Source organism: Strongylocentrotus purpuratus, unplaced genomic scaffold, assembly GCF_000002235.5.
Source record: "Strongylocentrotus purpuratus isolate Spur 01 unplaced genomic scaffold, Spur_5.0 spur5_scaffold_7, whole genome shotgun sequence".
In the NCBI taxonomy this organism is placed as follows: Eukaryota; Metazoa; Echinodermata; class Echinoidea; order Camarodonta; family Strongylocentrotidae; genus Strongylocentrotus; species Strongylocentrotus purpuratus.
The window spans coordinates 16791560-16817132 of NW_022145613.1; the positions used below are offsets into that span (position 1 = coordinate 16791560).

General features: G+C 38.2%; 1 protein-coding gene across 2 annotated transcripts; it reads right to left on the reverse strand.

The window, feature by feature from the left end:
• Positions 1-1539: 1539 nt before the first annotated feature.
• LOC581999 (epidermal retinol dehydrogenase 2) lies at positions 1540-24461 on the reverse strand. Of its 2 annotated transcripts, XM_011685824.2 has the most exons (7): positions 24356-24461; positions 10087-10365; positions 9326-9533; positions 7137-7381; positions 6685-6810; positions 5948-6054; positions 2570-2634 (listed from the first exon to the last, which is right to left on the reverse strand). In XM_011685824.2, exons 2-6 carry the CDS (start codon positions 10347-10349, stop codon positions 5961-5963), a joined length of 936 nt encoding a protein of 311 aa, XP_011684126.1. In that variant the 5' UTR covers positions 10350-10365; positions 24356-24461; the 3' UTR covers positions 2570-2634; positions 5948-5960. The 2 variants fall into 2 exon arrangements, with proteins under 2 accessions (XP_787069.1, XP_011684126.1); XM_781976.5 differs by lacking the exon at positions 5948-6054 and having other exon boundaries at positions 1540-2634.
• Between the last annotated feature and the right edge of the window lie 1112 nt (positions 24462-25573).

Sequence of the window (25573 nt, forward strand, 5' to 3'; positions counted from 1 at the left end):
TTGGGGGTTGGGCCCCCCCCCCCCTGGCGCTCAAGGGGGGGGGGGTGCAAATTGAAAAATTTTTGAGGACAAAAAAAAAAAAAAAAAAGTGCTCACTACCCCAATAAAACAAAAATAGTATAAACATTAAAAAATCTAAAGTGAGGGTGGGTAGGGGTCCATCTATTCTTAATTCACTAATTACATATATTATTTTGATCTCAGTAATTTGTCATGTTACTGGTGTTTCATCCTTCCATTGCATACTTCAAAAGTGAGGAAAAAAAAACTCCTTTATTATCTGTATTCAATTTATTTCACATTATACATGTATAAGGCACTCAGATTATTAAATAATGAAAATTATCTGGAAATTATACGAAACACTTCAAGGAAATCAACATTGTGGCAAGGTAATCATTGGGATAAAAGATGAAAAATAAAAAAATTCCTGTTTTGAAATGGAATCTAGAGAGAAGAGGAGAAAGAAAGGGAAGGTGAGAATGGCACGGAAGAGAGACAATGGGTAGAAAAGTAAAGGAAGAATTGAGCAATGGATAGAGAGAGAGAGAGAGAGAGAGAGAGAGAGAGAAATAAAATTTGAATCTTATTTCAGAAAATTAAATCCAGAAGAAAAATGGATGATCTAAATAAAAAAGGAATGCATAAAATAAAGGAGGAAAAGTCCTTCAATTATCCATTGTCTATTGGAACTGGGTGGATGAACAATAGTCAAAAGAGTGCTAAAATATTTGCATGCTTATTTATGCTTATATTTACTTATTTTCCTATATAAATCAACATTTTTTTAAGTACTATACTTGTTAACCTTCCACATAAAATTTGAAAAATTCTCAAGGCAAAATGTATGAATATGGTATATTTGTATGCTTTTACACAGAAGTTTTACAAAGAGGAATCTAGGAATTAAAAACATTTAGTTTTAAGGCAATAAGAATGAATAAAAGTAGGAACAGTCAGAAGCAATGTAGTACTATTAGAAGCAGTAGAACTTGAACAAAATCATATCACATCATTACATTTCAGTCCTGATCAACCTAAGTATAATCATTTATCATTTCTAAATGACATATTCTAATTATTTTTATCTTTATATATATATATATATATATATATATATAATGACATGACTTGTTAAGTAAAATGACATAAACTATTTTTGAAATGCTTAAAAAACAAATTGTAAAATCTGATATTGCTTTTTCAAACTGAACACAAGTACAAGTTGACACTTAAGCTACAAAGCAGCATAAAAATAAGAATATGATTTTTAAAACTTATTCACATAATTTTGTCTATGAAAAAAAATATACAAAGCGGCCATTACTTATAATATCACTTCCAAATATACATGTGTATATCAGTATCTCACAAGTAACATATTGCAACATGATTTTATTATAAAGATAAATTATGATCAATGCCGTCTTTGGCAAGTATTCACATTAACACACCAAATTTAGTCAAGGTAAAGGGCATTCCACCCCTGTCAACCTTGTCATTCAAATAAAAGTCATTTAAAAATGAAATTAATTTCTTATTTTCATTTCAACAATCCTTTCTTTTATTCATTTTGTTACATAATGAAAGAATGAAAGTAATTTGTACAGAATAGAGAGCTCACGACTTGGCACTCAATGGTTCAAATCATTATATTTTAGTAATATATCAAATATATTAGTATACATTGCAATTTTGTTTAACATTAGTTCACGTTTCATATTCTGAGGTATTTAGATAATGGAATGATACAGAATCAGACAAATTTATGTCTCAGGGTATAGAACCCTGATTACATGATCTCCTTTATACAAAAACAGAAACAGTAGCTTGAAAACACAAATACATGGGATAACATAATGCAGGCATATCCACGTAAAGGGAAATTTTGGGGAAATTGTAGTATCACTTCAATGTGCATCTAAAAAACAGATAGCTTGGATAACTTCTTAATATCACCAAAGAACATTATATTATTCTGCATAGCTTTACAAAACTAGATAAATTTTGCAAAACTTGGTACTTGACACTTCTTTCTTAAGTACTTTCAGTTTCAAATAGCATTGGTAACAGGACAGAACATTTGCATATTGACATTCTATAGGGAATTTGTGCAGGGATTTCTTTTTCCTCTTCAAATTATGCATGCTTCAAAACTTAGAATAGAATGCAATACATAGAATACAATGGCCTTCTTGACAGACAGATTGCACAAGAGGGTGGGGGTCAATTTTCTCCAGGTTTAGTTGAAATGGAGAGTGAAATTTATCTTTATCCATTCAGAGATATGTTTTTCACAGGTATCATTGTGTTTCAAATGAATTTATTGCTTAACAGTTACATGTACAATGCAAAAAAGAATCATAACTTTTTAAGTGGGTATGATACATGATAATCAATTATAGAAACACGATTATGCTAAAGACAGGTACAAACAGGAAGAAAGAGACTGAAAGTTTTAGTGCACATCACCATGACTTTTTTATACCCTATTATTGTGGATATGCCCAACTTATCTCTCATAAACAGCAGTGGATGAGTTAATCTTCCTTGGTCCGTCCAGTAAATGTATTCATCATATCTTGGATTCCATTCATATCGTAGGCTGCCTGGACTGCCTTTGGATGCCATAGGCTAGTAGAGAAAGAGAAAGGAAATAACATGATGACACTGTAAAACAAAATCAGTAATTAGCATTATAAGCCCCTCCCAGGTGTAAACCACCATTACATAGAACAGCACTGGCAGATTTAGATGATGAATACTTGCATTTTCAAACTTTTGTCAAGCATAAAGGTGTTTTTTTAAATGTGTATGCTAAATGCATGATTTCCTTATGTTTTAAATGAGAGAGAATTAGAAATACTGATTGAGGCTCCTCATATTGTAAGATGTGCTTTATAAAACTTTCACAGGTGTAGTATTTTCTTTCACATCACGAGTACCATAAAATGCGGTTTTAATTGGGAAATTAATTATCAATGACATATTGGCAGCTAAAACTATAATTACATCTATCTCAAAGGGTCGAGGCATATATGCATATCATTAGCTTTAACCATTATCAGATAAACCCTAATCATGTGTCAAGGGTTAAAATGGGCACAGATTCAACATGGCTTAGATCCAAGAAAAGTTGTTTCTCCTCAGTTGGGATTGATTTGAATCAGTCACAACTCTGTACAAAGCAGGGCCCTAGAGTCTGGACTTTGGATTTTGACGGGGTGGGGGGATATCGTACGACTGGAAATTCAGTAAGAAAGAAATAGGAACTGTCCAGTCTCCACACACACAACACTTTTCCACCCTGATATCATATCATATATGTATATTCTGACTACTTAGTGATATAACACGGGTAGTGCTTTTGCAAAAACAATCAAACCAAGGGGGAAATGAAAAAAAATGAAAAAAACAAGTTCATTCTTGCTCGTATATACTATATGTACAGTACATAATAGACAAAGAGTCTAGGGATAGGACAAGAGCTGTCATGAGCAAAATAAGATCAAACTATTGACTTCAAAATGTAATCCAACCTTTGAGAAAAGTTGGGTTGTGTGTGGAAGCATATAAATCAGAAAGCAAGGGTCAGTACAATTTTGAAAGAAGTAGCAAGAGTGGAAGCCTGCTCATTTTGATGTTCCTTTTGAGATCATATAGAAATGCAGCAAGTGATGACTCACAGTGTCTGTCAAAGACACATTTAAAGTGATTTAAAAAAACAAGTGAATGAATGAAATATTTGTGAAAATAATGATGCTGCATGATCACATTGATGAAACAAATAATTTTGACGATTTTTATGACATTTATAATAACATCTGGGTAAAATATTTTCCAATTGATTAAATGGATATATATCTATTCACAGCTTATTCAATGAGCAAAATAGCCCTAAAAGTCATTCAAACTTTGGTTGCAAATGCCTGTGAGCCGGGGTAAACTGCAAAGGGACAAATGATTGCAATTCCTTGTGTCCCAGTTTTAATGAATTGATCCTACATAGATGCCTAGGCAAGATCTAATGATATGCTGTAAAAAAAGTGAGAAAGATGTTGTGTGGGCAGATGAATTCAATAGTTGACTTGAATGAAGATGAAGAAGAAGAACATATCCTTTAATCCCTCTTATATTCCATATGTGGCCGACCTAACATCACAAAACTACCAAAAAGTCGCCAGAAATTCATTCTATGTTTAAGTATGATTCTAAAAGAGGAGAGTTTCAGCTTTAAAATGACATATAACTCTTTACATGTTGATTTTCCCAACCCAATTAAAAAAAAGAGGAATGTCCAGTCCCAAAGAATGTCACTTTAGAGAAAAGGCAATTTAACTCTACATAAGCACTCAGAGTTCAGAGGCATCGTGGAAGGTGACAAAAGGAGGATTAGAAATCAATAAAAACTTATGTGAAGGGATTATCGGATTACCCTATAACTTGAAGTACTTTATAAGCACATCCTATTCTTTATTCTCACTAGGTTTTAAATCCACATTCACTACTTTAAAGTTATAGGAGATCAAAATAAGATCAGGAGTCGGGTCATTTTAAAATACCCAAATACCACTTTTGTATTTTTGAAGGTTCCCAAATGTTAAAATTACTTAAGAGAAAGTATACTCAATCAGGAAATGCTGAAACCAAAGTCTGACCAACTTGACCAAATACACTTTTATTGTCGGCTATAACTGAAAATCACCACCATGCAACTTTTTGGTAATTAAGTGGTGGCATACGGTCACATATGAACAAAGAGGCATTGTGATGTTGTTCTTTGTTTCTTTTCCATATAAGCAGGAATGTTTTTGTATTTTTTCCTGCAATTTGATTGGCAACCGTGTATTTCTGTCTCTCTTTATTATTCCTTGATTCAACTTGTAACAAAAATTAGCAAAACTGGAAAAGTCGCTTTTTCTTACGATGAAATGCTTTGCATGAATGCTTTGAAACTAATAAAGACACCGTGTGACAGCTTTTTAAAATAAATCAACAATTCATCTTCGTTAGAAGATAAGCACGGAAAAAGTCAAAAAAAGAAGAAGAAAAATGGAACTTTCTGAATTCCGCAATTTTTTCTTTCTATTTGGTAGATCTATGTTTATTTCACATTTCACGTTTATACATTAATACTAGTAGTTAACTTATTAAAAAGATTAACTTGGAATTTCCAAAGGAGAACTGCATTTAACCAATCCAAAACTGGGGAGGGGTCATGACCTCCATTCTAGACATTTGTGATTACTTCAGGCTCAGGGATGCCAGTTAGTATTGATCAGAGGGCCTGACAATCACCTTGAATGAGCTATTATGTACACAATAAAGCCTAAACTATTGCCTGAAAATAACTTGCCAGTGCCTGAATTCAGGATTTTGCCTGAAAACTGGCATCCCTGTTACTTGCATAAAGAGAAACTTATCCAAGTAATAATTTTGTGGATTTGTTTTCTTCTATTTTTCAAATCTCATGAATTAAGGAAATATGTCATATGAATAGATCATATTAATTTTAAACTACAATACAATGGTACACTTTAGTTTTGGAACATGATTTTAGATGTGCGAGCAAAATTTTGAGGTGATCGGTTGTTCTGGAGCTGAGATCTCTGGAGGTAGGGCAAGCCAGGCCGCACACCCTCTAGAGTTTTTCAACCTTGCAAAAGGCCCCGATCTTGATAGGGTCCCGACATTATGGCTATATAATCGAAGGTAATTGCAAATCCTTTTGATCTTAGTCAATCCAGATACTGACACTGCTTCGTAACATTTCACAATTTGCCAAATTTATAATTCCATTTTCACATGAATGAATTATAGATTACAGCACTTTAATCCAACTTTTAATAACTCAACTTTGCATGCATTTGCTTGTAATTTGCATGATTTTAAAGAAGAAAAAAAAAACATTTTGGCTGAATTTTTTTGGTAAGAATTGAAAAGGCACCTCCAACAAAAGTCTACTCTTGCTTTTGTCTTCCTGTAAATGTTTCCATCATCTGCTGGCTTCCATTTAGGTCAAAAAAGGCCATCACTGCTTTGGGGTGCCATAGACTGTATTACGGAAAGAGGTTATATCTAAAGTTTTGATTGAGTTTCAAAATGGCGTGTCATTTCCTGGATCATTATTTCAACCGATTTCCAGTCTAAAACTTCTTCAATAAGCATTATAAAATACAAGAAATAAGGCACTAACATGTATTGTCTCAATTATTATGAAGTTATAGACTATGACAGACATGTTTTACACACAAAGCCAAGCCAAGACAAACCGCCATATCTAATTATCCAGTTTTGAGTTGAGTGATTTGTCACAAAACCTCCTGATTTTTTTCCTGACAGGCAAGAAAGGGAGAAATCATTTGCCAGGTTTTCCCTCGACTTCCAAGATGTTGGAAACGCTGAGGGAGGATACACACACTTTTTGAGACCAGGAAAGAAGTAGTGGCTCCCTGAATTGAGTGATTTGTCACAAACTCTATAATTTTCCCCTGAGTCAAGTAATTTTTCACAAATTCCCTGATCCCCCCCCCCCCCCCCCCCCCCCCCGAGTCAAGCAATTTTTACACAAACTCCTTGATTTTTTCCTGACAGGCAAGAAAAGGTGAGATCCTATGCCACGTTTGTCCAGGTTTTTCCCTCGACTTTCAAGATGTTGGAAATGCTGAGGGAGGATAAACTTACTTTTTGAGACCAGGAAAGAAGTAGAGGCTCTTTGGCAGGATGAGAACCCTCTGGTTTGTCCTGATGGCAAGGATAATCTGCTCCACAGCGTATTCTGGCTCCATTAAGTCTATCATGATGGATCGTCTGAATAGGGAGAGAAAGGGAGACAGAGTCGTACACATGAGTGAAATCAAGACAAAGGCCTAATAAATGCAAGTGAAAAATCTAATCCCGGTGCTATGTTAAAGCCATGTGGAAGGACAGTTCAAAATAGTGACTTGCTACTTGGTCTAAATCTGTTTATCAGACTTGGGTAAGAAAGAGCTTAAACCAGGCCAGCATGCAGCTTGAACTGTTTCACATAATGAAGGTTATATTACCAGCTTACAACTAAGCTGGTAGGATGAAATCATTAGGCTGTAGGCCAATTTTTTCTTCTCCAGCTCTATAACTTGTTTCTTCATACTCACTTTGCCTTGACGCCGTCAAACATGCCTGTCTTGATGTAGAAGGGGCACACCACCGTGCATTTGACGCCCGTCTTGCCACTGTACTGCAGCTCATGGTAGAGGGCATCGTCCAGTCCGACAGCGGCAAACTTACTGGCGCAGTAGTCCACCAGACCGCTCACGCCAAGGTGCCCAGCCAGGGAAGCGATGGTTACGATGTGACCGTGGTTCTTCTCCAACATGTGGGGCATGAAGGCTTTCAGCGTCTGACAAACGATATAAAAAAAATATATACCGGTAAATATATATATAGAGTCAAACCTGCTTTAGTGAACACCTGTATACAACAACCACATTTTTTGTTCCCCTTTAAAATGGTTTCTAATTGAAACATGTAATAAAGGAACCTGTCCTCAAAGACCACCCGTCTACAAAGACCACTTTTTGTGTTTCCCTTAGACAAGTTTGACTGTATACCAGTATACACACCATACAGATAATGATATGCATTTCTGTTGTGCAGCTAAAAAGAAATATATACCACTGCACTTGTTACAAAGTATAATATTACCCAGCTTTAGCCAAGCTTCCATGATGAGACGCTTAAAGATAAAGACCAGTTGTGGTCATGCGATTGCATTGTGAAAGAAAAGTTGTGGAATCGATCAGAAAAGGTTGATCATCTAGCATATAAGTATTGGTGTGTACTGCAAGGTTCTGGAATCGTCAAAATGATAAGAAATTTGGCCCAATCTTTGTAAAGTTACAAGCACTGTACACAGAAAGATGTATATGGGACTACGCACACGTGCGCAACACGTGCGTTTATCTCTCACACACCAATAGATAAACTAATTTACCAAATATATCAATTAGTAGGTGGTTTCCCGGCAAAATTTGTATCATCATGTATTAGTCAAAACATACTCTTTCACATGATTGGTAATAAGAGCTTCCATTTCATTTTTTGAAATTTGGGCGTTTCCAATACTGGTCTTTACCTTTAAGCATCAAACAAATTCACACCGGATGACCATTTACTTCACCTGGGCTGAGAGAAACAAATGTAGATTACTGTTGTAACATTTATATTTTGTAGCATTTAATATTTAATTTACATTTGATGATTTTACATTTTCCTTTCCATCGTCATTTACATCTATTTTGAATCTCATTTATATTTCAGCTTATGACCTCCATTCCCCTCTCCACCTTCACATATAATAATAATAATACATATGATTTATAAGGCGCCAAATCCACTTGACAGTCAAATGCTCAAGGCGCAGCTTGTGCAAAAGATGAAATATATACATGATATATTTATACAAAGAGCGATAGGAAAGGTACAGACATGAAAGGTAATGGTAATCTATTATAAGCTAAATTAAACAGATATTTCTTAAGATTGTTTTTTAACACTTTAGCAGAACTGCTATTCTTAACCCATTGACGGAGAGTATTCCATAACGAAGGCCCAGCATGAGCGAAGGTTCGCTCCCCCCACTTAGTTTTAACCCTAGGAGTAACAACTAAGCCAGAGTTTTGAGAACGTAGCTGTCTAGAAGGAAAGTAATGCTTAATCAAGCCGATGTTATACTGCGGAGCAGAGCCATGTATACAGTGAAATAATAGCAAAATAATCTTGAAAACAACACGTTTTTCTACGGGCAACCAATGGAGTGATTTGAGGACTGGTGTGATGTGACTGTACTTGTTGGACAGGGTCACAACACGAGCAGCAGCATTCTGTAATCTTTGTAATTTTGCGAGTAGGTTGTGAGGCGAACTAAACAAAAGGCCATTACCAAAATCCAAGCGAGAAGAAATCAAAGCATGAGTAATTTTCTCAGTGGCACCACGGTTAAGATATTTACGAATAAAACCCAAATTGCGTAACTGATAACGTACTGATTTTGAGACATATTGAATTTGAGCAGACATTTTCATGTTTGAGTCGAGAAACACACCAAGGTTGCGACATACATTAGATAGGGTAATTTCATGTCCAGCAAGAGTAATATAACTCTCATTTCCATTGCCAAACCTCGATCCTTCCAAGATTTAACCAGAAGTGAGCATGATGTTGAAATCCATGATTTTCCTGACGACTGTATTCACGCAAACATGTATGTGCATGTCACAACTATCCCTCTCAATATGCTATGGGAGAGAAGGGAGACAAACATAGAAACACCGGGAGAGCATACCCAGAAGTGAGCATTGATGTTGAGATCCATGGTTTTCTTGATGAGGCTATCTGGACACTGGAGCAACTTTTTCCCCGAAACGATGCCTGCGTTGTTGATGAGGATAGTCACATGACCGATATCTTCCCTCACTTTGTCTGCGGTCCTGTAGACGGCCTCGTTGTCACAGCAGTCCACCACGTAGCTGTAGGCTTTGCCCCCTGCTTCTCTGTAAGGCAGTAAAAAAAGACAAAGAAATCAGTGAGGCAATAGGTGACTGCCAAAAAAGGCTACTACATTGTATTTGCATATATGTAACATATATTCAGTACTCATTATTTTACAATAACGCTCTAGATACTATCCATGCACTTTCCAAAGGTAAACAATATTTTGCCATGGACGTGAGAAACAAAATCATGAGGTAAATTAAAATAGGTATTGTAATTATTACTGAATGTATACTTGCACTTACATGAAATAGACAAATTATAATCAATATAAATTCTGAACCACATTCCAAACTTCTCTCTTTTATTTCTAAACCTCTTCCTCTCTCTCTCTCTCTCTCTCTCGTTGCTATACCTTACGTGTACTCTTCTTCTTTGTCTTCTTCACTCTCCCTCTCCCTCTCTGTCTTTAAAATCTGTAATTATATATCTCTCTCTGAGTTGATTTATCACCCCCTCTATCACCTTTTCCCTCCCTCCCTCCCTCTCCCTACCCCCTCCTCCCCCTCCCATTCCTCCTTACCTTCATACTCTCAAAATTTCATATCCTACCTAATTTCTTTGACCACGCCTTGTGCAGTTTCCTTATTGATGTCCCAAATGATGACAGTGGCGCCAAGCTTTGCAAACGTGAGGCTCATCAGTCGCCCGATGCCCATCCCTCCTCCGGTAACCAGCACAATCTCCTTGCTGACATCCTTCTGTGGTTTCCACGATCCAGGGATGATGTTGTCGATGAAACCAACAAAATTGTAGAAACAAATCTTGGCGATAGTCCAAAGGAGGAGGAAGAAGATGACGATTGGGTTTTCCATTTTGCCGTGTTACAAGCTGGGAGGTGAAAAAGAAAATTAAAATGAAGACATCAAGAACACTGTAAACGTAGGTGTTTTTTCAATACAGATTTTCACATTTTCCTTGAAGGTGAAAATATTTCACAAGTCAACCCCCCCCATAGGAAAGAAATGAGCCTGCCGCATACTCCTGCGGCAGACTTGCCGCAGATCTGCAGCAGACCTGCCGCAGACAGTCATCTTTTTCACATGCAAATTAGTTTTGCCGCAGACTTGCCGCAGACTTGCCGCATACTCTTTCAGTATGATGAAGAGTCTGCGGCAGGTCTGTCGCAGACTTGCTGCAGACTTGCCGCATACTCTTTCAGTATGATGAAGAATCTGCGGCAGGTCTGCCGCAGACTTGCTGCAGACTTGCCGCATACTCTTTCAGTATGATGAAGAGTCCGCAGACTTGCTGCAGACTTGCCGCATACTCTTTCAGTATGATGAAGAGTCTGCGGCAGGTCTGCCGCAGACTTGCCGCATACTCTTTCAGTATGATGACGAGTCTGCGGTAGGTCTGCCGCAGACTTGCTGCAGACTTGCCGCGTACTCTTTCAGTATGATGAAGAGTCTGCGGCAGGTCTGCCGCAGACTTGCTGCAGACCTGCCGCAGACTCTTCGTCATGAATATTCATATCTCATATAGACCTGCTGCAGACCTGCCGCATACTCTTTCATATCCAGTACGTGGCAATAAAGTATGCATGTAGAAGAACCAGTGATAAACTGATTGATACTTCGTAATCTATATTGGCAATATCGATATTACCAATTAGGTAATACCAATATATATCGATATTACCAATTAGGTATATTCTATTCTCAATTGTATTAACTTCATCACATTGATCATTTGAAGTGTATTCAAGAGTAACATTTAAAGTGACAAAGGCTCGTACACATATATATACTAAATATGTATATTGTTTCTTGGTTAGTAATCATAGTTTCTTATAGTAATCAATATATCTATTGCTTAAACGTGAATGTAATTGTAACATGATCAGACAAAATAATCTATTGGTTAATAATGACAAAAGGAAAATAGAAATCACAAAAATGATGTGCATTGTCTTAATTTGCTTAACAAATCATTATAAATGTATTTTTCTGTCACACGTGTAAAGTAATAATGAATATGCATGAGATGATTGGTTTCAATTGGCCCTATTAGACTTTAATGGGATTTCCTGTGGCAGACCTGCCGCAGACTGTTCCTGTGGCGTACTGGTATGCGGCAAGTCTGGAGCAAAGTTTCGCCCTGCCGCAGATCTGCCGCAGACTGTTCCTGTGGCATACTAGTATGCGGCAAGTCTGGAGCAAAGTTTCATCCTGCCGCAGATCTGCCGCAGACTGTTCCTGTGGCATACTAGTATGCGGCAAGTCTGCAGCAAAATTTCATCCTGCCGCAGATCTGCCGCAGACTGTTCCTGTGGCATACTAGTATGCGGCAAGTCTGCAGCAAAATTTCATCCTGCCGCAGATCTGCCGCAGACTGTTCCTGTGGCATACTAGTATGCGGCAAGTCTGGAGCAAAGTTTCATCCTGCCGCAGATCTGCTGCAGACTGTTCCTGTGGCATACTGGTATGCGGCAAGTCTGCAGCAAAATTTCATCCTGCCGCAGATCTGCCGCAGACTGTTCCTGTGGCATACTAGTATGCGGCAAGTCTGCAGCAAAATTTCATCCTGCCGCAGATCTGCCGCAGACTGTTCATGTGGCATACTGGTATGCGGCAAGTCTGCAGCAAAATTTCTTTCTGCCGCATACTTCGGCATACTCTTTGTCGCAGACTAAAAGTCTGCGGCAGGTCTGCGGCAGATATGCGGCAGGTCTGCGGCAGGTCTGCGGCATACTTTTCACTTTCCTATGGGCCTCTCTCCCATCCCTGGGTGATTGTGAATGTGAGAACAGCACTAACTGAATTAAATACAATAAACTTTGCAATATGTGACTTTTGGAGATAGTCAATGAACTCTAGATAATCTTCAAGAAAAGCAAAAATTATGTTTTGAATAAATGTGATTCAAATTATGAATGGCATGAAAATTTCATGCACTGCAAAGTTTCTTGTTATACGGTGCTACTACAGTAGTAAGAAAAAGCACAAACACCTCAACTTATGTGTATCTACAGAGTAGGTTCACAATCACAGAAGATATACCTCTTCCTATCAAACAGTATGTCAATGCTACTAGGTTCCACATGCAGAAACACCTCACTTATACTTAGGGTAATTCACAATCACAAAAGATATGGCTTTTCCTATCAAATAGGATGTCGATCCTCCATACGTGAGCTTGTAATCTAATATATTTTTATAGACAAACTCTACATGTAGGCCCACTTATTATCTTATCTGGATAAGAACAAAGTTCTTATTATACAAACTGAATTCATGCCAAGTGTCTGCAACTATAATGGAATACATAAGGTGACTTGGTTAACCCCTTGAATTCTGAATTCTCATCCTCCCCATAGGTGTAACACAGGAACCACACATACAACTGTTTCTCCAGTAGACAATAGGTTAAAAAGAAAAATCACACAAGGTGACCTAGGAAAGTCATATTTTATCAAGGTACTTGAGACTTGATGACTAAACAATTGTCTGCAGGAGAGTTTTTCAACTTTTTTTTTAGTCACAGCACCCTTTTAAAGGCATCATTCAACAATGTTAAATCTGAGATGCACGGCCCTACATGTTATCAGTGTCTGTGATATGGTGTCAAATTGAAGCCCTAACAAAAATTGCTCTTCAAAATGATCATGAAGTGACTCAAAAAAGTAAAAATCTTTGAGTGACCGGTTTTACCATACTCGTTTTCCCCATTAGACGGTAGTGTTATGAAAACCGTTAGGGAAACGCAAAATTTGGTTTAGATTTCCGATCATAAATATCTTGATAATCAGACAGGCGATCGGCTCGTAAAAGTTATGGTGTTCCTGACTGACCTAAAGGTTTATAATTTTCATTGCAGCATGAGCTAAATCCAGGATTTTGTTTCAGAATCTGAGACAAATTTACCGGATCCCTTTAAGAAATAAAAAGTTTTGCGTCACCCCAATCCCAAAAAAAAAAATACATCACAGAAGATTCATTTTGCATCACTTTGGCACTCGTCAAGTGATATAGAAACATGTAAGGGCACATTTCTTTCTAAATTTTACGACAGAGCGACGTGAGCAAGCAAAAAAAAGGGGGATATTTTTAATATGGTAAAACAATTATTTTTTAAACAGCACACAACACAAGATATAAAATAATTTTTGTGGCCGGGCACCTCGCCCCCGAATATACATAAATACAGAAATCATATACTGTACATGATAATCGGTCACCTTCACCTTGATACACTAATGTGAGGACATGATTAGGCATCTCGTTGACCAGAATTACCGTCCCTAAATGCTGCAAGCAGCACTCAAAATACAGGGGGGCGGTGGGTGATTCGCCCCCGTGAGCTACATAATCGCCCCCGTCAGGTTGCTCACGGGGGCGATTGCAAAATTAAAAATCGCCCCCATGGAATTATGAAATAAAGATTACCTTTTCTGTTAAAACTTTAACACAATATTGAGTTTCAATTTTCAAACCTTAAACCAATGAAATGGAACTTAGATTAACATGCAAGATTTCTCGTTTTATGAGTAGGCCTAGTTATTACCGATTCAGCTCACAGAGCAGTGCCGCGCCGCCGTCAGCAGTGGTTATAGGCCTACTGCGCCGTTAGTAACACCCTCCTCCCACCCCCGGCTCCCTTGGGCTGCAGAGTGAAAATGTGATATTAAAGCGGGGAGGGGGGGGGGGAGATGCTGGAGAGGAGGACTACTAATCTATTTTATTTTTTTCAGGGGGGGGGGAATGAAGCGCCGTTTTAGCATGACTTTCTTTTTAACTCTTACTTTCACCTATCTCAGATAACCCTAAGTGTTTGGTTGCTGCTTTATATGTAGTTGATAATGCATGATTAAAATAAAGAGAGAGAGAGAGAGAGAGAGAGAGAACCACCATCATTTTGCAATGGTTCAGGGTTCGTGCAATGTACATTTGAAACCATTTCTTAGCGTCTCAACCCTAAAAAAATAGCAAAACTATTTTTGAGGAAAAGCATTATACTGAATTAAATAAAGAATGATAGCTTTATATTGGATCATACTAATACTGATACGGGCTAAAGACAATGTGGTATTTGTATAGAGGTATTCCAAAATGGCATTCTGATAATGAACATTTGTTCTGGTATCATAAATGTATACTAGCAGGACCCGCGGAAATCCGCGGGATTCTGGAGGGGGGCGGGGGGTGTAAATAGATATATAGAGAGTGTCTAAATTAAAACCACCAAGAACTTTATTTGCCATTCAGGCCATTAAAAAATATACATGTTTAGCGTCCCCGCCCGCTTCCTTTTTGGGGGCCGCCTCCTAATTATTTATTTTTTGAAAAAAAAATTGATTTTTTTTATATTTTTTTTTGTTGAATTTTTTTGATTTTTTGAAAGAAAAAAAAACATGAAAAGCACTGCTAAAATGTATTTCTGATTTTAAAAAAGAAAAAAAAAAAATTGTCGGCCGCCATCTTGAAAAATAGCCCGAATGTCAGGGAAAATGTACGGAGCGGCCATTTTGAAAGAAAAAAAAAAAAAGGGCCTCCTCCTTCCCATTTTTCAAAAAAACAGGATGCTATAAGTATGTTTTTTTTTAAATTTGGCCTTAGTCTATATTAAATTAAAAAAACAATCCAACTGTACCGGTAGTTATTCTTTAAGCCACTGGAACTGCGTAGAGTTCCGTAGTGTGGCGTACCGAATACGCAGAAATTAGGCTGCGTAATAATGGGAAAATAGTCCCTGCGTAGGTTATGCGTAGGCTGGCGTACAGGTTTGCTTATGGTTGCTTACTGTGTGGAAAGCTTTTACTGCTTTGTCGATCTGGCGTAGGGTAGCGTACTGCTGCGTAGTCATGTAGCGGAGTGTTGCGTAAAAAGGCGTACTTTCTGCGTCAAGTTTCTACGCCGAAAGTACGCGAAAAAAATTAAACATGTTGAATTGTTTTCGTTCATCTTGCGTACCCCTTTCCGTCCCTCAGCATATAGTAACGTAGGCCAGCGTAGTTGGTACGCAACACTACGCAACTCTACGTATTGACCCCACGCCAATTAGTGACCCGCAAGTGTCACAAATAAAGTATGAAGAATATGCTCATCTGACCCTAATTAAACGCCTAAACCCCCGAGCTTTTGGGGGTTTATGCTGGCCCCCTTGAAACCCGTGGACCCCACGCCTATATTATATATACACGCAACTCGCTGCGATCTGATCTCCCCCCCCCCCCAACTTTGAAGAACGTAACCCCGAGCTTTTGGGGGTTTATGCTGGCCCCTTGAAACCCGTGGACCCCACGCCTATATTATATATACACTCAACTCAGGACCCGCGGAAATCCGCAGGATTCTAGAGGGGGGCGCAGGCAAAAAATTAAGTTTTTCATTTCGGGGGCTCCATTTCAAATTTTTGGGAAATTTTCGAGGGGCTACTTTTTCAACTTTAGGGGGCTCTTTTTTCTGGGGCTACTTTTTCATTAATTCATCAAAGGATAAGCCTACAGTTTGTTGAGATTTGTTTAGTAGGCTAATGTTTCGGGCTTCCTGCTTCATAATTGCCTATTAAAAAAGAAACCCCTTTTTCTAGTTCAATAACTTAGTTTTCATGCATTGATTTGATGCAAGAACTGTAACATAATAGACCCTAGATAGTCATTATTTCTGGCCATGAATTCCGATAATCATTTTTCAAAGTAAAATTTTCACAAGAAAATCAAACAGTCTTTTAAAAACGTAGACATTAGAGTCTAGTAATACTTTTACTAATTCTAAGCTCAGGTTTCGTAAATCTATTCACGAAACTATATTGAAATCGCGGCAATAATGATGCAAACCAACAGATAACAATTTCAAAGTGTCAAATCTCTTCGACTCGAATTCAACTCACACACTGGTGCATAACTGCAGCGTAACTCAGCTCATCTCACACACACTACACAGTGGCAATGCACTGTATTGTATGCGTGTCAGTTACGGTGATTTTGTCTGATTTTCTTTACTTTGAAGAAATGATTATCAAAATTACGTAAACATGGCGAGAACATCACAAAATAGGCTTTAATTTCATACCTCTATTTATGGAAACTTTATAATATTGCAGCAATCGTGAATTCGTGATGGAAATTGATTGCAGTTTCGCGATGTTTAGTGGTTCATGGTCTAGATTCAGCTTCTACCAAAACAAAATCGACCGCCAAAAACTCGAGCCCTACGCTCCGTCTCGATCTCGCAACTGCGAAAATGTACGTGTTTTGGCGTACTTGCGTGCGACATGGTAAGCCAGGTAAGGTATGGAATATGGTTCGAGTTTTTTTACGACCGATTTTTGTGTATACAATTTTATACGGATAGTCATCGGTCGTGTGTCAATGTTGAATATCCATGAGGTATCTCTGTCCGTCACGCATATCGTGCATTATGCATGTCGCGTCTGTTTTCGCCCTGGACGTCGACACGGAGGAGGACCTCGGGCGGAGTATAGCCAATTCGATAGAGTAGACTCTCCCGCGGACGATGGCACCGGGCACGGGTACCCCGAGGGCAGGGTTCAGGAGGAGATAGCCGCACGAACTTGGGTCGGCGATCTCATTAAAAAACAATAGAATACAAAGGCCGGCGGAGACGTCATGCCCCCCCGCGGAGCCTTAGCGTATTACTATTATAGATACGCATAATACAACTGATCTTTATGATTTCTTAACGTGACATATACCTGTAGCTTCTTCTCCCCCTGCGAACAAAAAAGAAAACAAGGTTATTTAATAAAAGGATCATGTGACAAATAATCATTGTGATTCAAATTGATGCAAGGATTTTCTTTTGAATAAGCAATGCTTTTCACCAGAATCTTCTTTGTAAAAATGACTTTTACAAATCTCAGCCATGCAAATCTGCCACTGTGTTGTAAGATCACTTTCAGATTAATAATAATAATAATAATAATAAAAGCGCTTACCACCGAAGTCTCTAAGCGCTATACACACAAAATAGACAAGGAGAAGTGTATTCTTTAATGAGTATTTTACATTGAATGGAACGTTTCAACTCAGTAAGCATGGCTGAGATTTGTAAAAGTTGTTTTTACAAAGAAGATTCGGGTGAATAGCAGTGCTTATTCAAACAAATATTCGCATCAATTTGAATCACAATCATTATTTGTCGCTTAATCCCTTTTAATGACCTTGTTTTCTTTCTCGTTTGCAAGGGGAGAAGAAGATATGTCACGTTAAAGACATCATAAAGATCAGTGTTGAATGCGTATATATTATATACACAGGCCAGTAACAGCTATGTAGCTTGTAAATTTGTAAGAGGGAAAATGCTGATTGAAATGATAATGATGAAATAGCAAATAATTGAGGAGTATCATAGCTACCAATTTAATGGATATTTGTATAAAAAAGAGCCCCCGTCAGTACTAAAACCGTGAGAAGGCTCACGGGGGCTCTTTTTTGGGGGAAGAGCCCCCGTGGACAAAAAATTAATTTGAGCCCTGGCTGCAAGTGAGTGAAGCGCAAGGAGAGTGGTTAAAATGTAATTTTGAAATAAAAGATAGAAGGTATTCGGGCACCTCATTGCGCAAATACAGAGCTTTTAGGGACTTTGCTGCCTGAAATCAACCTCTTTCTAAATTGTTCGTTTGTGTCTCCTCAGATCAAGATTAATTTAATCTAAATAATAATAATAGTCTATTTTGTATGGCGCTTTATACTTTGTTTCTAAGCGCTTTACATTGTAATTGTTAGGAGCGAGAAAAGCAGGCGGAGAATAAGGATATATATTAAAAATGCCATTTTATCATGAAATTACATAGTCTAGTGGTTTCTAGTATTACGTTTTCACAAAATCAAGGTTGTTTCAAGGTAAGCTTTTAATATAGCTGAATTTCTCTTTTGACACCCCTAGAGATGTCTTGCAGCACCCTGGTTGCAAAACAGTGGTCTACAGCTAGAATCAGGTACATATATGGGAATGAGGGAATTCAGAAGTGAACTGAGGTAAACTTATAAATCATGTTTACCTACACTGTACATGTAACTAAAAGATAATGATTATTAAACACATCTGGTCATATGACTTGCTGCACATGACCATCACGCGAGACATAACATGCCAATATATCATATCAATATCACCCCACATGCACATTAGTCTTCAATCACAGACCTTTAATTTGACATTTTACCACAATTCCTAAACCCTGGAGCAGAGTCTTATAGATCAGGCAGTTTCTGGCTGTTTCAAGAGCAGCGAAAGTACAGAGTCCATATATTGTAGTCTCATATTGCAGACACTGTTGCGCACAATGACAAACAAGAGGTTGTGGCTTCAAACTACATTCATGTACACATTGGTTTACTGTATACTGTTTATACCCCTGCATAGAAAAATTAACCCTTCTCCCCCTCTTTTTTTATTGTGTACTGGTTGGATAGTCCAATTACCGGTAGAGCTAGGATGAAGTGTGCCCCCATCCAAATCAAGTGCCAACAAGAAGGGGGAGGGGGTGGAGGAGAAAAGGGGAGAAAGGAAAATATAACAATATCAAAGGGCAAACAAAAAAGGAACACACAATCTGGCCTAAGACTTATACAGATCGATTGAAGAACCAGTTTAAAAGATGATGATGGTAGGCAAGATTACATGAATGGTGATTATGATAAGGGTGAATAGGATTCCTTTTAATTACTCCTCTAATTATGATAATATATTCATACCAAGATACTTCTACAATTCTTAGGAACTTTAATTTCCCTTTATAACACAAAAATAATGAACAAAGTCCATATTTCTTTCAAGCAAACTTCCTAGCATGTCATTTCCGACATTTATGTTAAGGCCTTAAAGCCACACTGTCCTACATGTAGCTACTTGCTACCTCTATATAGGAAACTTCCCAGATCGGTGCCTGTTGGTCTCCCATGATCCTCTTTTTCTTATGTTAATTGAGAGCTGAGTAAATGAGATAGCCACTTGTCAGTGACCTGGCTGGGTGGTCTAATCCCTTCTGGCTTAACTAGTACAGCCGGCCTTTAAGGGGGAATGGTTCAGCAGTCTATCTGGCAAATATATCAATATCTTCGCATATATTTCTAGCACAAGCCTCACAGAACTTGAAGTGTTGCAGCTAAAAACTCTTGACTTATTTTTATGGGGGAGGAGAAAACAACAACTCAACCTTGAAGCCAAAAGTTTAACATTACATATTTACAAAAATGTATGTATTTTTGCATCAATTTTCATTTTTGTATGATATTGGGTCCTCCTACTCAAAGTACATAAGGCACATTCCACAAATAATTGAATAAGTTTTGCAAATTTAGTACTCGATGTGCCTGAAAGGGCTGTATTTAGACCTCATTTTGTACCTGTTTTAGGCAAAAAGGGGTCATTTTCAGTATCCCTGAATGCACATGCATGCACCACCAGGAAACAAGCAAAGCCACTGTAACCGGGTTACAAGATCATCCTATTGATACAAAAAAACCCACTATTTACACAGTCTTGTTTGTAAGGTCACGCCATGGTAGGTATACATGCAGTATTTACATAGTCCCTGGTTGTGTAAATACTATTATTAATGCCGGAGTCTGAGATCCATGATTTTTAAAGCATAATGACTTGCAAAAGATGCATTTTAGGGTATTAATAACTGTCGACATGTGTAATTAAAGTAAACAATTTACACCTTACAATGAAAACAATATTTTATAAAACATAATTGGACACTAAACGCTAAGAGTTTATGAGCTTTGTGTTTACACGATGACACATCTATAGCAAAAACAAATATTATTGACTTGATTCCCATTTTAACAGCTTTATAATGGGGGGAAGTCCATCAAGATATTAAGTTCCCTTATGTAAAGTTATATTCACTCTAAATCATTTCCATTGGTTCTCTTTATCTCTCAGGCTATGCTATTATTGTGGACTTGTCCATTTTTCTATTATCTGATTGGTTAGATGTTTAAAATGTTAATTTTCTGAATGTTCTGCAGAGAGCAATCTGTATAGTACAGAAAAACCAGAGCACACGACAGGGCCCCATTTCACAAAACTTGTCATCGGTGACAAATGACAATTTATGTTATAAGCCAGTCAGTGAAATCCTTGCTCCTGATTGGAAATCACCAGATTTGTCACTGGTTTTTGTCATTTGTCATTGAAAAAAGGCTTTGAGAATAGGGTCCCAGGACTTCAACTAATAGATTTGTTTTAATTCTGGCTCTCTTTGAGCTACTGACTTTGAATTTACTTTACTAATTATTTGTCATTGCTTGTGTCGTGGAGTGTCATGGGCTAGACAGTGGTGCATTGGATTACATGCCCAGGATGGACCATGTGAGGGAACAGTGTGAACTCTGATAGAAGTTCATGAACACCAGGGGGGTGTTTCACAAAGATCCTAAGTTGAACTTATCTCTAAGTTGGACTTAACATTTATGGAAAGCCATTAGCATCTATGAAAGTATTTTATGAAAGTATTTTTAAAAGGCATAGGATGTTGATTCAAATCATTCATATTTTCTATTATCAAGGATATTTCATGATCTCAATATGGAATTTATAAAAAGTCTAAAATACTTGAATTTTAGCTTTTGAATATATTTAATTTTAAGGCTACAAATGGCTCTCCATAATTTTTAAGTCCAACTTAGGATCTTTGTGAAACACCCCCCAGATGTGTGTTTCATGAGCTTTATCAAACCGCACGTTGCATACAACAGTAAAACCCAGTCTAAACGTTAACAGGAGAGACTCGCACTTCCCAAGAAGCAGTGCCCCTTACTCGTCCCTTACACTACTGGCTTTAAGACAAGTACCACAACAACATGTCTCTAGGCCTGCTAGGCAATGAACAAGCTAGCTAACTACCAAAATGTATTACAACCATGCATCCGTCCTAACAAAATATCACTCCGATGTAGCAGAGCTGCAACAAACCCAATAATTATATTACAGTAAAATTGTTATGTGTAATTCATTGATAACATCCTTTGATAAAGGAATCTTCCTATTCAGCAATTACTGTAATTAATCTTTGGCATAGAGACATAATTGAGAATAATCAGGCCGATCATCACCTGTCTGTGAATCAAATGGAGTCATTCCTATTATCCTAAAGGAATTTCTGTCTTCTGATTTTAACTGAGGTTTGACTGATTTTTAGTTCTGTGTGTGGAGTGATCCCACCGCTGCCATCAATGTAAAGCTTCTAAATTTTAGATACATGTACTTACTTTTCTTAGTTATTGATGACAAAGGTCTTGTTCGTCCCATATCGGAATATGGCAATGTTATCTGGCACCCTCGCTTTGTGAAGGTTTCTACCCAATTCTTTACACCTGCAATCTGCAATTCCACAACTAGAGGGCATGCATTCAAACTGACTAAACCCAGGTGCAACTCCAAACTCAGGCAAGACTCATTTAGCCACAGGGTCCTCAACAACTGGAACTCCCTCCCTGAGTTGGTGGTATCTGCAACCTCGGTAAACAGCTTTAAAGCCAGATTTGACAAACACTGGAAGAAGGAGCAACATAATTCACCATTCTCCCAGTAGACACTCCAATTATGACATTCCTGATATGCCCCAGCAAGCAAGATATAGATGTAAAACGACTATGGTGCAAGACCCGGAAGCTGGGACACCCCCCCCCCCCTTGAAGTTAGACCTGGAAGCTTGGCAGCTGGAGATGGCTTTCTTCCAGAAGGTTTGGTATTCAAGGTATAACTTTTTTCCTTCCATCACGGGGTAGTATAGTTCTAATGTATTTGCATTAATTATATTTACGCAATTAGGGTATGTGGCATGCAGAACACTGCATGTATGATTGAAGGTTTGCTCGAAGAAAAATTGAAATTTCCCCTTTTTAATAAAGAGAAATTGGGAGGGGACCTTGCAATAACCCTGTAAACGATCATCGGATTGGCCGCCGATACTGATCCGATCAGGGGTGATCGGATAATAATTTCCGATCGCCGATCAATTAAGATGATCGGAAAAAAATTGGCAAATTTTTTTTTTTTAATGCTGAAAATTTTCAAGTTTTTGGCTATCAAATGCTCAAAAAAATTCACGGCTGGGATTATTTTGTCATTTGGAGTTGGTGTAGACCATGTTTGTTGATATTTAGTGCCTTTTCATAACTTTGAAATTAATAATATTGGTCAATTTGGTGTAAGAGCAGAGGCAAAACATGCGATTGGATCTTGGATTATAATGTAGGTATGCATTATAATCCAAGATGGCGGCCTGCATGTTTTGCTGATCCGATACCGATCAAAGGTGTGAGGGTGTCGCTCCGATCTTCCGATCCGATCAGAGCCCCAACTTACAGGGTTACCTTGCAAGATACGTCCCATAGATGCTGATTGTTTTTTATTGAACGCAACTTCATACATTCATAACTTACTTATTTTTAATTGCAATTTGCTTAAACTTTCACAGACCTGTTCCTCTCATTTTCCTGGTTTTATCAAAGCCAACTTAATATCAGGTACCCTTCGATCAACAAAGCCAATGACCACTTTTGTGTTTTCTTTCAATTGTTTAGGTGATCCTAGATCTGTTTGCATGAACATTTAAATATCTTAAAATTCTGGTGAACTTGAAGTCCTTTCTATACAGAGTTTGATTTTGAATATTATTATATTTTAAAGGTAAAGACCAGTATTGGAAACGCCCCAATTTCAAAAAATGAAATGGAAGCTCTCATTACCAATCATGTGAAAGAATACGTTTTGAATAATACATGATGATAAAAAATTTGCCGGGAAACCGCCTACTAATTCATACATTTGGTAAATTTGTTTCTCTCATGGTCTGTGAGAGATATAGGGTAGTCCCATATACATCTTTCTGTGTATAGTGCTTGTAACTTTACGAAGAATGGGCCAAATTTCTTATCATTTTGATGATTCCAGAACCTTGCAGATGCTAGCTGATGCTAGATGATCAACCTTTTCTGATCGATTCCACAATGTTTCTTTCACAATGCAATCGCATGACCATAACTGGTCTTTACCTTTAAATAGTCAACATTTAGGCATATTATTTAAATAAAAGATACCGGTATTGATTTTGAACAAATTTATGCAGATGGCATATTGGGTTACGATTCTTGAAATTCCTGCCTAACATTGCATTGCATGTAGTCGCTCTATCTAAAGCTCATTTAAAGTCAGACCGAACTCCTCCAACTCCCCTATCCCCTTTCTTCCCTTCCCACCCAGGGGCGGGTCAAGGGGGTGCGTGGGGGGGGGGGGGCACACACCGCACCTTCTTTTTCCTTCCCCCTAAAAAAATACCAGGAAAAAAGCTAAGAAGTATTCACATAAATGTTCAGTTTACGCATTCAGAAATGCCCGAGTCAGAATGTAACCCCCCCCCCCCCCCCCCCCCCCCCCCTTGGAAAATCCTGGATCCTCCCATAGTCTAGACCTCTCATTCCTGTCTTCTTTGGAATATAATTTTTTATTACTACTTTGGATTATGCCACAATTATACCCTCTAATGGCTCTATACAGTTCACGGTGAAAACAAGCAGCAAAGAAAAGATGCTGTAAGAGCTAGAGTAGATAGAAGAGGGCTATGCCCTCGACTTCTCGAAACTCGGCAGGTTACTACAACTTACAAGCTTGTACAATCGTGTTTGCGCGGGTCGGTAGCCTCCCTGGCGCTGGCTCGCCCTTCCTCCCTGGCCCTGGCGCTGGCCCTGGCTCTGAGCTCTGTCTGGCGCTGGCTGCACTGAGCATCAATCGCGTACATAACAAACTGACCTCGAAAAACAATAGACACTCATTAAATACTCCCTTAAACGTAAATTGCCCAAATTCTCTGAAATGTGAACGACAAAGTGATTACAACTTACCTCCTATTTTATTTCGAATGAATAAACAATCACAAAATCAGTGTGATCTGTTGTCTTTGGCACTGGATCAACGAAGTTGTGCGCCAGGTAATTACAAGATCGAAACGGCACGAAATCGAATTACCTGCTGAGTGCGTGAGCTCGTGGGCGTGGATGGGGCGTCGAACTAGAGCGTGCCGCCCGCCCGATCAGTTTGCGGCGCGGCCAGTTGGGAAAGGGGTCGCCCATGACCACGCCCCCGGTTACGCCCTTCTCTTCTTCTTCCATGAAGGCGCAAGGAGTGTCGATTGGTTGTGCAGTGGTTGAGGAGCAGGGGAGGAGGAGGGGGAGGGGGGGGGGGGGGGCGGACGGACGGAGGAGTTAATTGGTCATCCAAACTTTGGGATCATCTATGTATCACATATGGGCTGAAATTTTACAATGTATGCATTTGCCCCCATCTTGAAGATGCATGTTGCAAAAGGGAACTATACAAAGCTATGGTGAGGGATCATACTTTTGTTGGGCTTCATCTTTTTCTTTTTTTACTTTCTAGCTTTGATCTTCTTGCACTCTCTGATTCTCTCTCTCTCTCTCTCTCTCTCTCCTTTTCTCTATAAGAAAGTAACAATATTTTTATAGGAAATATGTTAATGGAGGGGAGACGACTAAATTTGACCAATCACAGGCCTGGAAAATAGTCGGTTACAAATTGTCGGTGAACATGATATCAGTCGGTGAAAACCACTGACTAATTGTTTCATGAAACGCACCCAGATCTAACCATCCCCCTCAACAACAAAAGCAACAACATGTAAAACAATGAATTGCCAATGCCTGTTCATACTCTCATATTCAAATAATTTCAAGTTCATCTGGATACCTGCACTCAATGTATCACTACCAAAATGTTAGCATAAAAAACAAGAGGCAACGCGATGCTAAAATGACTTTTTTTCAGTCTTTATCACATACAACATACAATTTGTATTCAGGACAAAAGGGGATATACATGTACATTATAATTGACTGTCAAAAGCCAGAAAGGATATAACACTTTTCATTTTACAAAATGTAAACTCCCTTCTAGCTCTCAGGAAGTTGTCATATTCATTACAAAGTCTTTTGCACACATACCCAGCTTGTATAAACAGGTGAAATAAGACAAGAAGAAGAAAATAGGCACCATTTCAACTCTCTTGCATAATATATATATATACTTCCCAATTTCTTTGTTTT

Bases quoted from the DNA above. Each gene is read 5' to 3' on its own strand.
- LOC581999 (XM_781976.5), bottom strand. From the start codon at position 10,349: ATGGAAAACCCAATCGTCATCTTCTTCCTCCTCCTTTGGACTATCGCC. The intron at 7,382-9,325 runs GTATGCTCTCCC...ATCGTTTGTCAG, and splicing joins ACATCAATGCTCACTTCTGG to ACGCTGAAAGCCTTCATGCC. The intron at 6,811-7,136 runs GTGAGTATGAAG...CTCCCTATTCAG, and splicing joins TTTGACGGCGTCAAGGCAAA to ACGATCCATCATGATAGACT.